Source organism: Lagopus muta, chromosome 2, assembly GCF_023343835.1.
Source record: "Lagopus muta isolate bLagMut1 chromosome 2, bLagMut1 primary, whole genome shotgun sequence".
In the NCBI taxonomy this organism is placed as follows: Eukaryota; Metazoa; Chordata; class Aves; order Galliformes; family Phasianidae; genus Lagopus; species Lagopus muta.
The window spans coordinates 62367458-62383825 of NC_064434.1; the positions used below are offsets into that span (position 1 = coordinate 62367458).

Consider the following 16368-nt stretch of genomic DNA (forward strand, 5'->3'; position numbering starts at 1 on the left):
TAATAAACAATTTAAATGTTTATTTGAAAAACATGAACAGTACAAATCAGCATGGGAAGACTGGGCCTACTTAGTAAGCCAGTATTGTAGATTTTTTTTTTCCTTGATTTTGAGACGTCACATAGCACTGCCACAAATACAAAAAGAACCTTGTGAATAAGCCAAGTTACACGTAGTGCTAACAATTTTTATGAGAAGTAGGGGGTCATAAAAGTATAAAGTGCTTGAAATATAAATCTACCTTTTTAAATTTTGTTTTGCATATATGTCAAATTACTTGAGCAATACAGATGTTTGGTAGTGATACTTTCCTTGCAAGGCACACTCAACCCTAAGAGACCTGAACGCAGGTTGGGTAGCTCTGTTTTGGCTTGCAGGCACACGTAACGTTTGTTGTACTCCTTTGTCTTTTTCTGGAAAGTGGTATTTGGAGACTTCAGGACACCCTGAATTTCATCAGCTGGCTACTTAGGAGAGCTGGTTTATCTGTAGGTGTGAAGGCAGCCAGCATCGTGTCTGAGCTGCAGAGAAGTGACTTCACAGAAGTTAAAACCAATGGTAGCTGTTATATTTTGAAGCTTCTGAAAAAGGCTGCATGTTTATGAAGAGGTACAAGGAAGTCAGCTTTGGGCCTCATCCTGACTATCCCTTTACCAATTAATCAACTTGCTTAGTTTTCTCAGTAGGAAACAAAGTATTAAGATCAAGTGCCAAATTTCAAGTCAACTAAAAATTCATTAAAAACAAACAACAACAACAGAAAAGAGCAACTCTGAAGTAAATACAATATTAAGTACATATTTTCTCATCTAAATTATTTTTCCTGTCTGGAACATCTGAAGGCAAGCTGATGGTAATCACAGGTACAAAGCTCATTTGATCCAGGAGAAGGATGCCTCTGAAAGGTAAAATCAGCTGGCATTAGAAAATAATATTCAAAACAGTCCTGTGTTCTAAAAAATAAGATATTCTTAAAAGCACCTTAAACTTTCATTTAATACGTCAAGTATTATCCTAATAATACCTCTTCTTCAAAAGTAGAATGAAAATCTTACGAAAAACTGGTTTAAAAAGTACTGGCTCTTGTTTCAGAGAGCCTCCAATTCAGTCTGTATGTCTGAACTATCAGCAGAGTAGGCTCAATTTTGACATAGCTTAAAGTTATTCAGCCTTTCAGTTCCTCAGAATGCTCTGACAAGCCACACACAGGCTCTGTGTTCTCCAGTTGGACAAGTTATTGCAATATGGTTCCTCTGCTCTGTACCAACCTCTGCCATGGGTAGATCATCAGGCATTTTGCTGAACAGTTTGTGGTGGTAAGATTTTTTTTTTCCCCCCTAGTTCTGCTTATTTCAGAGCTTCACAGCATTAAGCTCCTTGTGTTTGTTGGAGAGCAGCTGTTACAAACTGTTTCTTCACTTTTCCTGCTCTAACGAGCTAGTTCCAAGAAGTACTCTACTCTGACAGCAGGCTTTGTGAAGTGTCAGGGGGAAGCATGGTATCTTCTGTAACTGCAGTTTCCAGCCTTCTCAGTTTACCAACCCTCCATTTTCCTAGCTCTGTCAGAAGCACTAAGGCCAACTCTTATCCCTGCATAGATTAGCCAGGCTCAGGGCCATTCAGAAACACAGCTGGTCAGCAGTATTTGAGAATATCAGCTGTGCTTACACCAAGTGAGGAAGCAAGATTTGCTGTCAGTCATTCCTCCTAAAAAAAAACAAACATTAGGTTCCAAGGGTTAAGGCTTCCCAAGTCGACTTGGGTTCCTTAAAAACGTTCATGCTTTCCTACTCCATCTCTAAATCTGTATTGATTTCTTAGCTGCTTGATTTCATACTTCCACACTTGTTTGGATAACTTGCTTATCCGAAAAATATTATACCAGTGTTCCTGGTAAGATACCAGCCGAGTAAATAAAGCCATCCATAGTCAGTTTTATTTTTAACCTTTTGCCACCACTCCCTATGGCTTCCAAGCTGCCTAGATAGATAATTCCTTAAAGAAATACCATCCTAATTTGCAAAGCCAAATTTGAGGCCTTTCATGATTACAGTAATGACTGCAGCAATACGGAAAGATGCAGAATTGCTGTAACAGCTTAGCTCTAGCTTCTACCCTCCTCTGTTGGAGGTATGTTATGGTGTCTCAAAATGTAGTCCTTGGAAGAACTAATCAAAAATTTGGTATTACCACAGCCAAGCTAAAGATGCTTCTAATGAAAAATTTGCCTATGCATCAAAAGGTCACTTGAAATGATAATTTGCTGCATCCTTCTTATGAAATTGTTGTCACCATCTGCCTAAAAATGGGGCTGCTTCTGACTCGAAAGATTTTTCAGTAATGCTTTGTCTTCACAGAGGAAGAAAAGAAAAAGAAAAAAGCACAAGTTACTTACTTGGGCTCACAGGAAGGGAAAATCACCTTTAAGACTTTTAGAATGAGCGCTGCTCCAATAACTCCAACCACAATGACTTCCATCAAATTAAAGAAAATGGGTAAAGATTTAAACCAGAATCTGCAGAGCCATTTTCTCAAATCTTCCACCCACTGGCACATCACCTACAATCAAAGCAGGTTGCAAAACATAGCAGGTGCAGTTTTGTAGCTATTGGTAAAAGCAGGATGCAATTGATTGGTGACTCAGATTTGTTACTTTTCTAAAGTTTGGAACCTTTCAACTGAACTATTTCTATGGAAGGTTTGATTTGTGCAGAAGTGGCTCATCCTCAAAGAGTTCCCTGAAAGGAAAGGCCACTTGGGAAAACAAAGGACACTTGAACAGAGTAGGTGAAGGGTGGGCTACTTGACCTATACTCAGGGTCGCTATGATTTCATTCCTGTATACAGCAGAGAAGACTCACTGAAACTCAGGAGAGGGGTAGCACGTTCTCTAACCTATCTATAACTTGCAGCATACCATTTCTGCCATCCTCTCTAAGTAGTGCATTTCAAGCATTTCTCTCCACCACAAAGTAGGCTGTGAAAGCCTATCTGTAACTCATCTGGAAGCTTTTCAAGGTGCTGCTGTGTTTCTTTACAGCTGGTGATACTCATGGCTCATCAACCAGTGGCCAGCACCTGCCTCTAAGCTGTCAGGGGAAAAAAAAAAAGCAATTTAAAGCTTAAAAAAAAAAAAGTTAAAACTGCTGTAAATACTTTGTTATAATGTAAATATCACAGCTCATTTTCACAACATATATGTGACGCTCATATGTGTGACTTCGACTGGAGTAAGAAAGATTTCTCACTGCTAAGGTGTAGTTTACGAAGGTTTTGTCTTAGTTTTAATTTATTTTTGTTGTTTTTACAGTTTTCTGGATTGTGGCTGTAACAGTCATAGTGGTTGGCTGTGGGTATTGTTCATAGTGGGGCTGTGGGGATTTCTGTGACTTCAGCCACTGTCACAACCTCACACGAATAAGTGGAATAGCAATTCTCCCTTGAGAAATCTATTATATGCCATATTGCTTTCTTCAAGTGAAAAATAGAGAACAAAGAAATGTTACACACCTTATTACCGTCTTTAAGTAATGTTTTGTTTGGCCTCTACACAAAGAAAGCCTATCATCTGGATCCTAACAGTGCTCTTATTTGATTCCTTCTCTAACTATCCAGGAAGGAAGTAACCCTGTATTTGTACATGTTTCTGTAGACAATACTAAAAACAGAGAGGAAGCCTATTTGTCTGTTCTCTTGAACTATAACATTCTGCTTTATCAGCAGCATGTTGCTACATTTGTCTTCCTAGGAATGTCACCAAGTCATCTTCCCATTTCTGTGGAGACAGAGGAGAAAAAAGGGGAGGGAAAAAAAAAGCCACAAAGGACAAACAACCACAGGACCCTACCTTGTAGGAAGATGGAGGTTCTATCCTAAGAGGTGTTTCTGGTAACTTGCCAGGTAACGTCTCTTCATCCACTGTGGTTTCTACCTGCCAGATCAAGTACTGACTGGTAGTTTGCAGTGGATCTTGAATATCTAAAGAAGAAAAGTTGGATGTAGTGGGAGGCTTGTTTTGGAGGGGTGCTTTTTTTGTTTTTTATTATTATTAGTTGACTCTGTGAGCTAGGAAGCAAAAACATGCATTTCATTAAGATCAAAGAAAACCAGCAGTTCTTTTTCCACTTGGTAAGAAGCAGCAGTATTACAATGCAGCCCTTAGCTATGAATTTCAGCTGTCATCAGATTTTAAAAGTGACAAGCTAGATAAAAATATTTATCTCCTAATAAATCCTTGAGTTTTTGATTGAACTGAAATAAGATTAAAGTATCCAATAACTTCTCTTTTTTTAAAGTTATTCAAGTTTAATAACTCTTCTCTGATTTGGAAGTGACCCATACAGGTATTTCCTTCACAGTTTTTCCTTTTGATCTCAGGATAAGGGGGAGCTTTAGGGAAATTTCCGAAACAGCACTGAAAGAGAAATTTATGTAAATGTCTGGGCTATGATTTTACAAGCACAAGTAATTCAAAGGAGAACAGATTTGGAAACAACACAAAAGTAGTAACTAGAATGTAGAAGAGTAGAATTCAGGTATAAATAAATTTTAAAATAAAAACTTAATGGTTAGTCTGACAACTGTTTAACCATGCAAAGCAACACTGGGATAACAATGTTATTTTGTCCTTGTAGATCAGTATGTAGATTATGCTCAAAAATATTATGTAACAGCTAAGAAAGAGACCTTTTCCTGAGAGGTTGGGAAGCGTAAATAGCACGTCGTTGTCCCTTGGGATGGAATACAACATACTCTCTTTCAAAGGGACAGTGTAGTTTGAATGTCTCAGTACCCTCAGGTCCTTCACCAAGATATCTATTTCTGTTACTTCTTCCTGCTGAACCTGCAAGAGATGCAAACAGATTGATATTGTTGAGTTTAAAGTAAAGACAAAGTAGGCTGGCAAAGAAAACCAATACATGCTCGTCAACTCCAAGCCAGTAAGATTTAGACAGATGCTGTAACATGAATCAGTACTCTTAGCTTTACTTAACACACTTCTACAGGCACTGCTGTATTAGAATGTATGCTGAATGAACCAGGTCTCCCTCTCCCTACAAAAACATGTCGTAGTCAATCACTGGGCTTTCAACCAAGCCTTACAGAGCTCCTCATGTTAAGGAGGCACTTTAAAGCATGAAAAACTCAAATATACATATTGAAAGGGCACATGGAAACGTTGCTCAGATGAGACTGACACTGCTGCTTTTGTAGTCATTGCTTTTTTTTTTCCCCCACCAACTGAAAAAAATCTTGCTGAGATATTCATTGCTGTTTTTGTTTAGCTTTGGCTTATTTTTCTTTAAAGTGATATCATCCAGAACAGACAACAGTCAAGTACAGAGTAACTGTGTGTTCACATATTCAATTCTTCTACTACAGTCTGATGTAAAACAGCTTGTCAACAGGTACATGTCTTCAGAAAGGAATACAGGGATGACGTGATTTCACTCTTGCTTCCACAGCCATCAGCCTTTTGCTTTTAACATGTGCAGAACAATACAACTAAAAAGATGACTGTTACTGTCAGCTGATAACTAATTAGAAAGATTGAAAGCTTAACAGAATAATTAGGGGAACAGAGTGAGGTTTCTATGTGTTCTTACCAGGTGTCTATGAAAACCCAATTTGCATTTTGATGTCTAGTTTGAGATATGAACTACTGCAACACTGTTGTCTAACAAATGTTCCAAACCAAAGTATATTAGCCAACAGTGGGGTAAGGACCTCACTAAAAAAGCTTCAAATCTCAGTGGGATCATCGCTTTTATTAAGAGAAAAATTTTCACAGAGAAATGCTTCATGCCAGAGTACTTTATGACGAGCGTGCAATTAATTAAAGATAATGGTATTATCATTTTCCTATTAAAAAAATACAGCAGAATATAGGACAACAGCTCTATCTTCTAACTATAATCTCTCTGGTTGGAAAAGTATAACTTCTAAGTGACTGTGAGAACTCAGTTCTGCACATTTCAATCTCAGCTCAGTTGTAGCCCCTCACATTCACTGCTGTGTGTGCAAATACAGTTAGAAGTTTTGTGGATTTTTTATTTTGCTCTTCGTCTCAAAAAAAAATAATAAATCTATGTTCAATATCAAGATTTTTATTCAAATGAATTAATTGGCTTGAATACAAAACAGTCTAAGGTTAAGCCCTCAGATGATCTTTCCTAGTAAGCCCCCTTCAGAGGATGCTCCTGCAAGCTGTGCGGTAGAAATGTTTTATTAGCTTGAAATAAAGAATGGGCAAAATCTCTGAGTCAGGATGAGCACATGCCCATTTATTAATTTTGTACATTACTTTGAAAGTGAAATACTGCTTGTGAGTTTGACTTTCCTTGCATTTTTGGAAAATTTCATGATATAGAATCATAGAATCGCAAGGTTGGAAACGACCTGCAAGATCATCTAGTCCAACCACCCTTCCATTCCCAGTACCAGAAGCTACTAAACCATCTCTCGTAGCTCCTCATCCAGGTGCCTCTTGAACACTGCCAGGGACGCCAACTCCACCACCTCCCTGGGCAGCCATTCCAGTGCCTGACCGCTCTCTGAGAGAAAAAGTTTCTCCTCATGTCCAACCTAAACCTCCTCTGGTATAACTTCTGGCCATTTCCTCGGGTCCTACTATTTGCCTGGGAGAAGAGGCCAGACCCTTTTGCACCACAACCTCCCTTCAGGAAATTGTAAATTGTATATTCTAACAAGCTTAATGGAAAGTTATCCAACTATTAACTACTGAGATAAGAATGTAAACATTAAAGCTTAAATTCTCCTCATGAAACACCTCTGCCGACCCAGGTTGATTTTATCTCCCTCAGCAGTGTGCTAGCTAGCATTAGCTTACATACTTTGTACCTTTACCACCATCCACACATGTGTAAGCGTTTCAACTCTTTTACTGTTTGCCTCTCCTAAACTCAAAACAAGCAAAGTATAATTTTTCCTTACCTGTCTTCCATCAATTTCCGTCACTTCTTCCTGAATGACAATCAGCTGCAAATCAGAACTGGATGCCAGAGGCCACTCATGAACCATGATGCGAACTCTGACAGTTCCCAGGCGTTGCTGCTCCACCATATCATCCAAGCTGCCATTCTCCACTGTTAAGACATAATGGCACAGTTTTCAAAGAGAAACCATCCCAAGCAGAAGGCAGGGCATGATGGAGTTCTCCATAGAGCACATAGATGTGGCATCCATAAAGGTGAGGCCTGCTGGAGCTGGAGGGCAGCAGTGGAAGTCAAGGAGTCCAATCCACCACGTAAATCACACAGCACAGGAGGTAAGGTTGTTGCCCCGGTTTCTATGCCACCAGCACTGTGTGTCACCTGCAGTGCTTGCTTAAGAGGCACCTGGGGGGAATGTTTCACTTGTTCTGTCAGTCAAACAACACCACCTGTGACCCTTTTCCTCATAAAGCTATTTAGCAGTTTTAAATATAGAAAAATCCTTTTTGGAACCATTTAAGAGAATCTTACTTTGGGAAAATAAGTGGCAGAAGGAAAGAAAGAGGGATTGTTCCCCATGGGTGTAAGCACTAACATGCTTGCTGAATACTTTCTGAATTACAGCAGCAAGCAGATATTAAAAGACCAAAGATCCCAAGATAATGAAGCTCCTTGCAGTCCCAACCTTTCATGCGTTAGGCTGGAGCTAAAGATGTTCACTGATCTGGAACTGACTTTGTGGAAACTTGAAGTGGGGATATAGGTCCAGGCACAATGTAACAATAACGTCAAGACAGTGCTTCTCTGGAGACTTGGTCTCTAATATTCAAGATTATGAATGTTTGGCTCAATTTGAATTTTACATACAGATATTCAGGATTATTTTTCCCCTCTCCTAATAATGAGTATCTCAATATTCTTTCAGCCTTTTATAAGCATTATCTGAATCTGCTGTTGAATTTAGTACGCATGTAACTGTTGCTTTGCAAGTAACAGAAGTACTGTGTTGAGGATCTAGACCCAAACATGGGAATGGACAATTCCAGACTCCCAGGTCAAAACAGTATTTTTCTCATTGTATCAGATTTTCATCCGTAACTATAGCCACTGCAAACTATTCAACTATGGTTTTGGAAATTAATAGGATCTGCTACAGTAGAGTGCTCAGCATCTCTCAAAATTAGTCAATAAAAACATTACCTTGTTGGTAAATGACATTTTGTCACATTTTTCTATCCTAGGATAGAAAACACAGAAGCAATAGGAACATAACCACCCCAGAAATAGAGAAGTGAATTACTGCTCTCCCACTTCAGAAAAGAAATAATGTGAAATTAATAATTGATAATACTTGAGAAGGAAGGGTTCAAGAGACAAGGTCATGGCTCAGAGAAGCCATTTAGAAAAGCATTAGTATTTTCTAAGTAAACTGACTGAGTATAAAGGGGGGATGACCTCAGAAACCAAGCAGCAGAATGAATGCACCCGATCCATCAAGAGATCGTTCTGAATACAACAGAAGCTTAAAGCAAGTAACACAATGGTCCTCACTTAATTAATTATACAGTATGTTCTGAGCATCTCAAAAATCACAGTGCTTTCTGATCTTTCACAAAGGTGCTGCATTTAATTGGTGGGGAAAAAAAAAAATACCAAAAAACCAACAGTTTCAAGATCATTTGGAAACATTAACTACTACAAAACACAGCAGAACTGCAGTACTGGTGCCTTAATATCCTGTCGAGGACAACCTTCTTTGTCTACTAAAGACAGAAATGAGATAATGAAAAATATCTTCCCAAAAAATCTTCATATTTTTGCTATTGAGCCTCTGCTTGGACGCATGCCATTGAGCCAAGGGACGTGGCTATTAGCAGGGTGGAGCTGCATCCTTCTGTTTACATTGTCTAGCTTGTCCTGCAAAACATTCTTCTGAAAAGACAGGCAGAGTCTTGAGTTCAGATTCAACCATTTAGATGCAAGCCTATCAATGTGACTTGAATACAAGGCACTAAGATTTTTTCCACACATATCAGTAGGAAAACTTTCCTAATTTGGGAAATTTGCTTCTACTGTGCTGAAATTTGCAGAGTATGAGTACATGCAGAAATTGTAAGCTTTCATTACTAGATGACATGGAAAGAAAATACTGCAGGGAAAAAAAAAAAAAAGAATACTCACATATTACTGTTTGACACGTTATGTGAGCAACTCCGCCTCTCATAGGAAAATCATTTAGATACACCTGTCCGTTAGCATAGGTGATATTAAACACAACCTGAAACACAGACAGACAGATTGAATGTGCAGTCCTGCCCCTATGCTGTAGTTCTGTTCTCACAGGAACACAATTAACACTGACTGAAGTCAGACCACAATATACTCTTATCCACATGCTGACTTTTTTCGCTACATATTAATTCACTGAATAAATAGAAAAACCAGACAAACCTGCCCTTTATGAAATTCTCCATTGCTTTTCAACATCATAACATTGACTCTGATTGTTTCCTGGAAAACAACAAAGAAAAGAGATGTATATTTCTGTGAGAAAATACACAAGGCCCTGCAGGCCATAAGCAACTTTCACATGCTCTGCTGCGGAACGGCCCTATGCAGGTCCCAAAGCACATTCTCAGGCTTTCTGCCTTGCAAACAGAAGTAACAGAGATATGCTTCCTCGTTCCAGGTACATTTTTTTCTCCACTTTTTAATAGAATTGACTGATGAGAAAAAGAAGTGACTGCTTCCTTCTAAGTGTAACTTATTTTTTAAACGCAGACAAAATAATAATCAAACAAAATTATCAGAACTTGTTACACACAGATGTAAATGGTAACAGGAGACTCACATTAGTTGAAACAGAACAGACAGTGCACGATACAATCAGATTCCCCATCTCTGTCAAGTTTAAGAGCTCCATTAAGCCTTCAAGCTGTCAGCCTGTTGTGATAAAGAACACCTGGCTTTATCAGCACCAGCAGTGATCCTGTGTTGTTTTTCTCCTCTGGTTATCATTTCCCAGTTATGCCACACAGGCCTCCTCCAAGCCCCAGGGATTTATTTCCTTCTTTCAAACCTCAGTTGCTGTGATTTCTTGTTTCCATCATTCTGTCCTCTCATTTCATCCTTCTAACCTGAGGGATTCTTTAGCAGAAGGGTCCTGAAATCTCCTAACTGCCCTGTGACGATATACAAAAACATGTAACAAGTGCCACACTGCTTTCCTGAGTCATCTCAGAAATAATGTTAGGTTCTCCATTTGCCTTTTGGGAGCCTTACGTTTCACTTTCCTCTGGAAAACTCTTCTCTGTCCCTTCAGCATCTTTAGCTCTGCGTTTGAGACAGTTTCACATTTGAACAACTAAAAAATGAGGCATGTCTCCAAAGAGGAGAACTCCTCAGAATTCAGAATGAATGAAAGAATGAATGAAAGACTACTTAGGCAGGGAATACTTGGAGCACAAATGATTTTTTTTGCCATGTTTTTACCCAGTACAATGTCATCCCAATTCATGAGCAGAAACTTTCTGGAGTACAACTGTAAGATAAAAATTTCCTTGAAACAATGGGCACGCATAGCAGCCAGAGCTACCACAAACTGAAAAACAGCATCCCAATCTGATTCAGCAGAAATCTGGCTTCATAGGGGAAAGTGTTGTTTAAAATCCAACACAGATTCATATTAATTATCTATTTAACTAAGTACAGCGTCTTTTTTTAAAGGAAGGTAATTTCCTTTTGGTTGGAAATTACTTGTCCTTGATGTTTCAGATGCATTTGTCAAGTCAGCAGCAAAATTCTCTGACCACCAAGATCAAAAATCTTTTTCCCTGCCCTTCCTAGGAAATGGGTATTTATGCTGACTTTTCTCCAAAGCTCCGATCCCAGTTATTCAGATAACATATAAATTGACTTAGAAAACCAGAAATCTATTACTGAACATTTAAACTAGATCCATCGTATCACAGAATCACAGAATTGTAGGGGTTGGAAGGGACCTCCAGAGATCATCGAGTCCAACCCCCCTGCAAAGCAGGTTCCCTACAGCAGGTAGCACAGGTAGGCACCCAGGCAGGTCTTGAACATCTCCAGAGAAGGAGACTCCACCACCTCCCTGGGGGATGTAAGCTGTTCTGCCATCCTGTAGCTTTCCTCAAGCCATTTATTTTGTTCCTCATATTTTAAGAATGCTGTATAGTTAAAAAAAATTTGCCAAACTCTTAGCACTTTATCAAGCCCTCAGAGCTGTGCTAATTTTACACTCCCAAACTGCATAACAGATGATCGAGACGCTGTCCTGACTTCCTAGTATTTTCTCTTTTTTGGGAATTCAAAGGGCCTGGAGGATGGATCTTTCAGGCAATCTTAATAACACTTCAATTTTAAGCTTCAAACCAAGTCTGAGCTCCTCTGCGCAGAAAGTATTTTGCAATCTTTTCTCAACATCTACAAAGCGACTCAGAGATTACTAGAAAAGTAAAACATCAGATAGCCAGCTACTGCTAGGAAGAGGGAAAGTCCCCCATCTCTTATTTTAATCAAATGCTGTCTTTGAAAATGAAGGACTTCAGGCAAAATAAATGTGCTCAGCAAATGAGCACTGTATGCACAAAGTGAAATGTGCATGTGATGATTTCTTCAAGTTGTCAGCTCTGTTGACCTGGTAACCAAAAGCACAATCATGAATTCTGTTGCACACACAGAGCTTGCATTTGAACAGCACATTATGTGCTTAAGAAATTAAAATATTTAGGAGAACACATCCGTGCTGTCAAAATTACATTAGATGGTCGCATGCAGACAAGTAAGACAGCTGAGCTGATCTAACAGCTTGCTCCCTCTGCCACCAACTGACGGAGTGCAGCTCTCTCCTCTCCAGCACATCTTCCTTCCTTCCCATTTCTGCCAAATCAGTGAGCAGCTACAGCTCATTAAGCTGGCAGGAGAACGGCCACTTTGTTACCAGCTTGTTTCCCTCTCCATAAGCAAGAGACAGACAAGCAGTGGAGACACGGGCTAACAGCTGGGAGAGGTGTGAGTCTCGCTTGTATCTGAATATTTTCTGACCTCTCGTATGTTCTTGTTTTGCCTAAGCAGTCTTACCAGTCTTGGTACCAGAATTGCTGTGAAACACTGCAAGTAGATCTCCAAGTTTTGGTGTGAACAAATAACTGGGTGTCAGCTGTTCTTGCTCCAAATTCCCAAACTGATACGGAAACATCTCAAGGCCACCTTTTCCAGAGTAAAAAACAACTCGCATTGACATTATTCCTGACAGGTGTTCATTTAACCAATTCTTAAAGCTTTCTGGTGATGTCCAAAAAATGAACGCTCTCCTCAACTACTTACACTAGTGTTCTTTTTTTTCCTCTCTATCTTTAATGTTAAAAGCTTTCCCGATGCCTAACCTGAAACTTTCCTGTTGCAGCTTATGAACAGGTCATTCACTGCTCTTGATAGCACCTTTTCAGGGAAAATAACAGCCCTTCAATTCAGTTTTCCTGATTTTATTGATCCTCCAGCTCATTTCATTCTTCCTTGGAGATCAGTTCCTCGCGGCTGTCTTCCCACTGATCCTTCCTGCACCACTGACCCAAATGGCAATGAACCTACTGAGTCCTGAACATAGGCCGTACGCAGTAATCCTCCATCTTGTTCTGTTGCTTTCTGGAGAAGCCTGAACCATGAGTGTAAGTCTAGTTTGTATGACTTAAAATCACTCCTAATGCTGTTATAGGGTGCAGATGCATCTCCTGAGTTTTCCTAGGACTTCTCATCACTGTTACAGCACTCTGGCAGGGATACTCACTGCAGCAGTGGACACAGTACCTGCAAAGAGGACAGCACCTCCACACAGATTTATGCTTTTCTATTAGAGGAAAGCAAGGCTGGGGCAGTAATAGTGTGGCAACATGCATGACAGGTTTTATGTGAACTAGTGAATTTTGGTAAGCCTGAATCAACAGCAATAAGCAGGCTGTGATTATGTTCTACTCCTTTCACCACGTGCTGCAACGGAGCCCAGGAAAGCTCACGGGGGCAGTGCAATAGAGTGCTAGCAAAGAGAATGGTGACAGAAAGAATATAAAGCACCTGACATTATTTGAAAGGGAATATTTGTTGCTTCTTAAAGAGTCCCCACACCGGTTCTGCACATATCTTCACCCACCCGTAGCCTTTTATGAAAAATGCCACACAAGACAAAGCTGTAGGTCTAATCAGTGGCACCCAAGTGCCTTCGAGCCTCACACAGTCCCATCCCTCTCCCCAGGCTCCCAAACAAGGCTCCTGCTGCTTCAAGGAGCAGATGGCACAGTGCCTGGCAGCACGGTCAGCTGCATGGGCAGCAAGGGGACAGACAGCCCCTGTAGCAGCTGTGCACGGATATCCTCTGTGCAGTATGGAAATGGGAAATCAACAGAAGTGGCCATGCAAGTAAGAAACGGACAAAAGTAGAATCTGTTTCTAAATTTGAATGGAGATTGTGGGAAAGAGTGTTCAAACAAGCCAAAAACTACCACCCAAATTCACACTGCTTTTGAGTCCTGGCACACACATGGAAAACTGGCCCCACAGGGTCTCAGGTTCCGTTCTTATTCCTTCATCAGACTCAAAACAAAGCTATGCTGTAGGGCTTTAGCTGCCCACCAGGCACAGATGAGGTAGGAAACAGTCTTGATACAGACCCCAGCAAGACTGGAGAACCACAGTTAGCCCCTCATATTTCCCCAAACTTCAGTACAAAATCTTCTCAAAGAAGGCTTGGTATTATTAAACAGCATGATAATATTTAAGATAAGACAGTGAAATTCTGTACTTGCTTAGGTAACTACAACTCAACTATCGTGTTAATATATAAAGCTAACACACTGATGCTTTTGCTTTACTATTCTGAACAAGCACACATATTCCTTCCTTGTTTTGTGATGTTCATGGAATAACATTGCTTATCCTTTCCTCTGCCCTACGTGTGTTGCCTTTGCTCTCTCCCTATGAAATCAACTCACACTATGAATATTTTATCCAGAATTTTAAAGCTGAACACTTCATCTCACATAATCAGGACACAGCTGCATCACACTGCTTTAATTCAATCAGATATACACAGAAAGATGATGCTGTATACTTTAAGTATAAAATTCAGAACATATGCCAAGATGTTAATAGAAAAATTGGCATAAAGCTATGAAAGAAAGATGTCAGCATATCACTATAAACAAGTTTCTTTGATTAAAATACACGACACCCACTGCACACACACTCATGGCTGATGTAGTGAAGATTACTTTTTTTCTGTTATGAAACAATCCATCTTGCAGGTTTCTTGCAGCCAACAAATAGCCTGAAAAATATTTTTCACGCAACTACATGTATACAAGGTCCAGTAGGCAAGTAAGCCTTTTTGAAAGAAAACAGTTAAATCTAAATTTTCAATGGCTAATGAAGTAAACAAACATCAGAGCATTCAGCTCGCTGTGCTTTCAGCAAGTTCCTGACAGCACATCAAAAATATTCTAAGGCAGAAAATCTAATTCTTGACCAAGCACTATAAAAACACATTACTTTGATGAAGATCAGTTATACTCTTGTTGCATCATTCCTTGCCTCTGTTTGTTTGTTTTTCTTCCCAATTTGTAATCCAGATTTGCTTGTCCAAATTTCGGGAGGAGAAAGCAAAACTAAAGCACATATACTAATGTTCTTTTAAAAAAAAAAAAAAGCCCAGATTTCAAAACAGCTTATTTAAGAAACGACAAGTGTTGCACAACAATGGAGGCGTTCACATTCCAGAGCTGAACAAAAGCATTACAAACTTAGAAAACAAAATTGCACAGATGTTCTCCAACATTCTCAGGTCTTTCCTCACTACGGGTCCCGTAATGTCTTGGAGGCAAACTTACTGCCATGCACAAGACTGACAAAACGTGAAGCTATCAGTAGTGCTGTGCCATCATACTTTCAGGATGCTGGAGTGTACAGCCATGACAGCCAAAGGGAAGCTGCAACCAGCCTGCAGTCCAAAACCTCCTCAGGAAAGAGCCTTCTGATCATATGCCATGTGTTGCTAAGCTCCTGGCTGCTGATGCCAACCCAACAGCACTGAATTCCCATTCTGCCCAGGCCCTTCTCCCACCAGCTCCTGCTCACACTGTAAGGCTTTATGAGGGCTCTGAAATGCACCTGCCCTACACCCAAAGAAAAGTACTTGAGGATCAACTGCGCTATGTCTGTGCTCCCACACTTCACTGCACCTGAATGGGAGTACTGATGTCTGAAGATCTAGATCTCCATCTTGAAGACCTAAGCCCATCTCACTTCCAATGGTTGCAAAGGGAAGTGGAGACAAGGAAGCAAGCTCAGGATGTGTCAGTGCAGGGCCTGTGCCAGGCCCTCAGGAGGACTGTTTCAACCAGTACCACAGGGAAAAGAGGCCCTGACAAATCCTCCAGTGTCTGTACAATGGGTGGGTGAAACCAGCACAGGCACTGGAAGGAGAAAGCAGGCAGCACGATGCCCTGCACTGGAACAGGTTGCCCAAGGAGGTTGTGGATGCCCCATCCCTGGATGCATTCAAGGCCAGGCTGGATGTGGCTCTGGGCAGCCTGGTCTGTGCTTGGCAACCCTGCACATAGCAGGGGGTTTGAAACTCGATGATCACTGTGGTCCTTTTCAACCCAGGCCATTCTATGATTCCATGAATACGGAGCTGCATTGGGAACCTGCTGTGGGTTCAGTTCAGAAGCACAGACATCACTGGGAGAAGAAACGGCCATAACAAACAATGTATTCGTGTAGCACCAGCCTGTCAGAACGCAGTGGATGTGCACACACACACAGCACGAGGTGGATCTGCCCAGCAGTACAGATAGCCATAATGTTCTTCTCCTTCAGCCTGCCAGATATTTTTCAAACACTATATGGATGAATCACTGAAGGGAGGCAGGAAGCAGCAGGCACGCAGTCACCAAGTTTGTGGCAGACGCGTACCGCGGTCCTTTTGCGCCTCTTCCCGCACACCTCAGCCCGAAACGCCGGCGCACAGCGGGACGAGGTCTGCAGGCAGCGCACCTGCGCCCGCCCCGCTCTACGCCGGGAGCTCACAGCGCTCACAGCGCCCTCAACCCCCGCAGCCCCCGCCGCTCCGCCCGCCTCCTCCTCATCCACTGGCGTCGGCGGTTCCCAGCTCCCCCCCCGCCGCCCCTCCGGTACCTGTCCCAGCGGCAGCGCGGCGGACGGGCCCAGCTGCAGCGCGGCGGTCAACGGCAGTAGCAGCAGCAGCAGCAGCCGCCGCCCGCGCCGTCCCAGCGCCGCCTCCATCTTGCGACCCGGGAATTAAAACAAAGTGAAACATCAACAAGCGGCGGGGCGGGGCCGGGCGGCGGGCGGAGGAGGCGGCGCGGGGCCGGGCTGC

The 16368-nt window shown here is 41.4% G+C and overlaps 1 protein-coding gene across 1 annotated transcript; it reads right to left on the reverse strand.

The window, feature by feature from the left end:
* On the reverse strand, positions 1–16349 carry GINM1 (glycosylated integral membrane protein 1). The gene is made up of 8 exons (XM_048936185.1): positions 16167–16349; positions 9405–9464; positions 9135–9231; positions 6955–7106; positions 4687–4843; positions 3848–3978; positions 2396–2559; positions 1–898 (listed from the first exon to the last, which is right to left on the reverse strand). Exons 1-8 carry the CDS (start codon positions 16272–16274, stop codon positions 790–792), a joined length of 978 nt encoding a protein of 325 aa, XP_048792142.1. The 5' UTR covers positions 16275–16349; the 3' UTR covers positions 1–789.
* Positions 16350–16368: the final 19 nt, after the last annotated feature.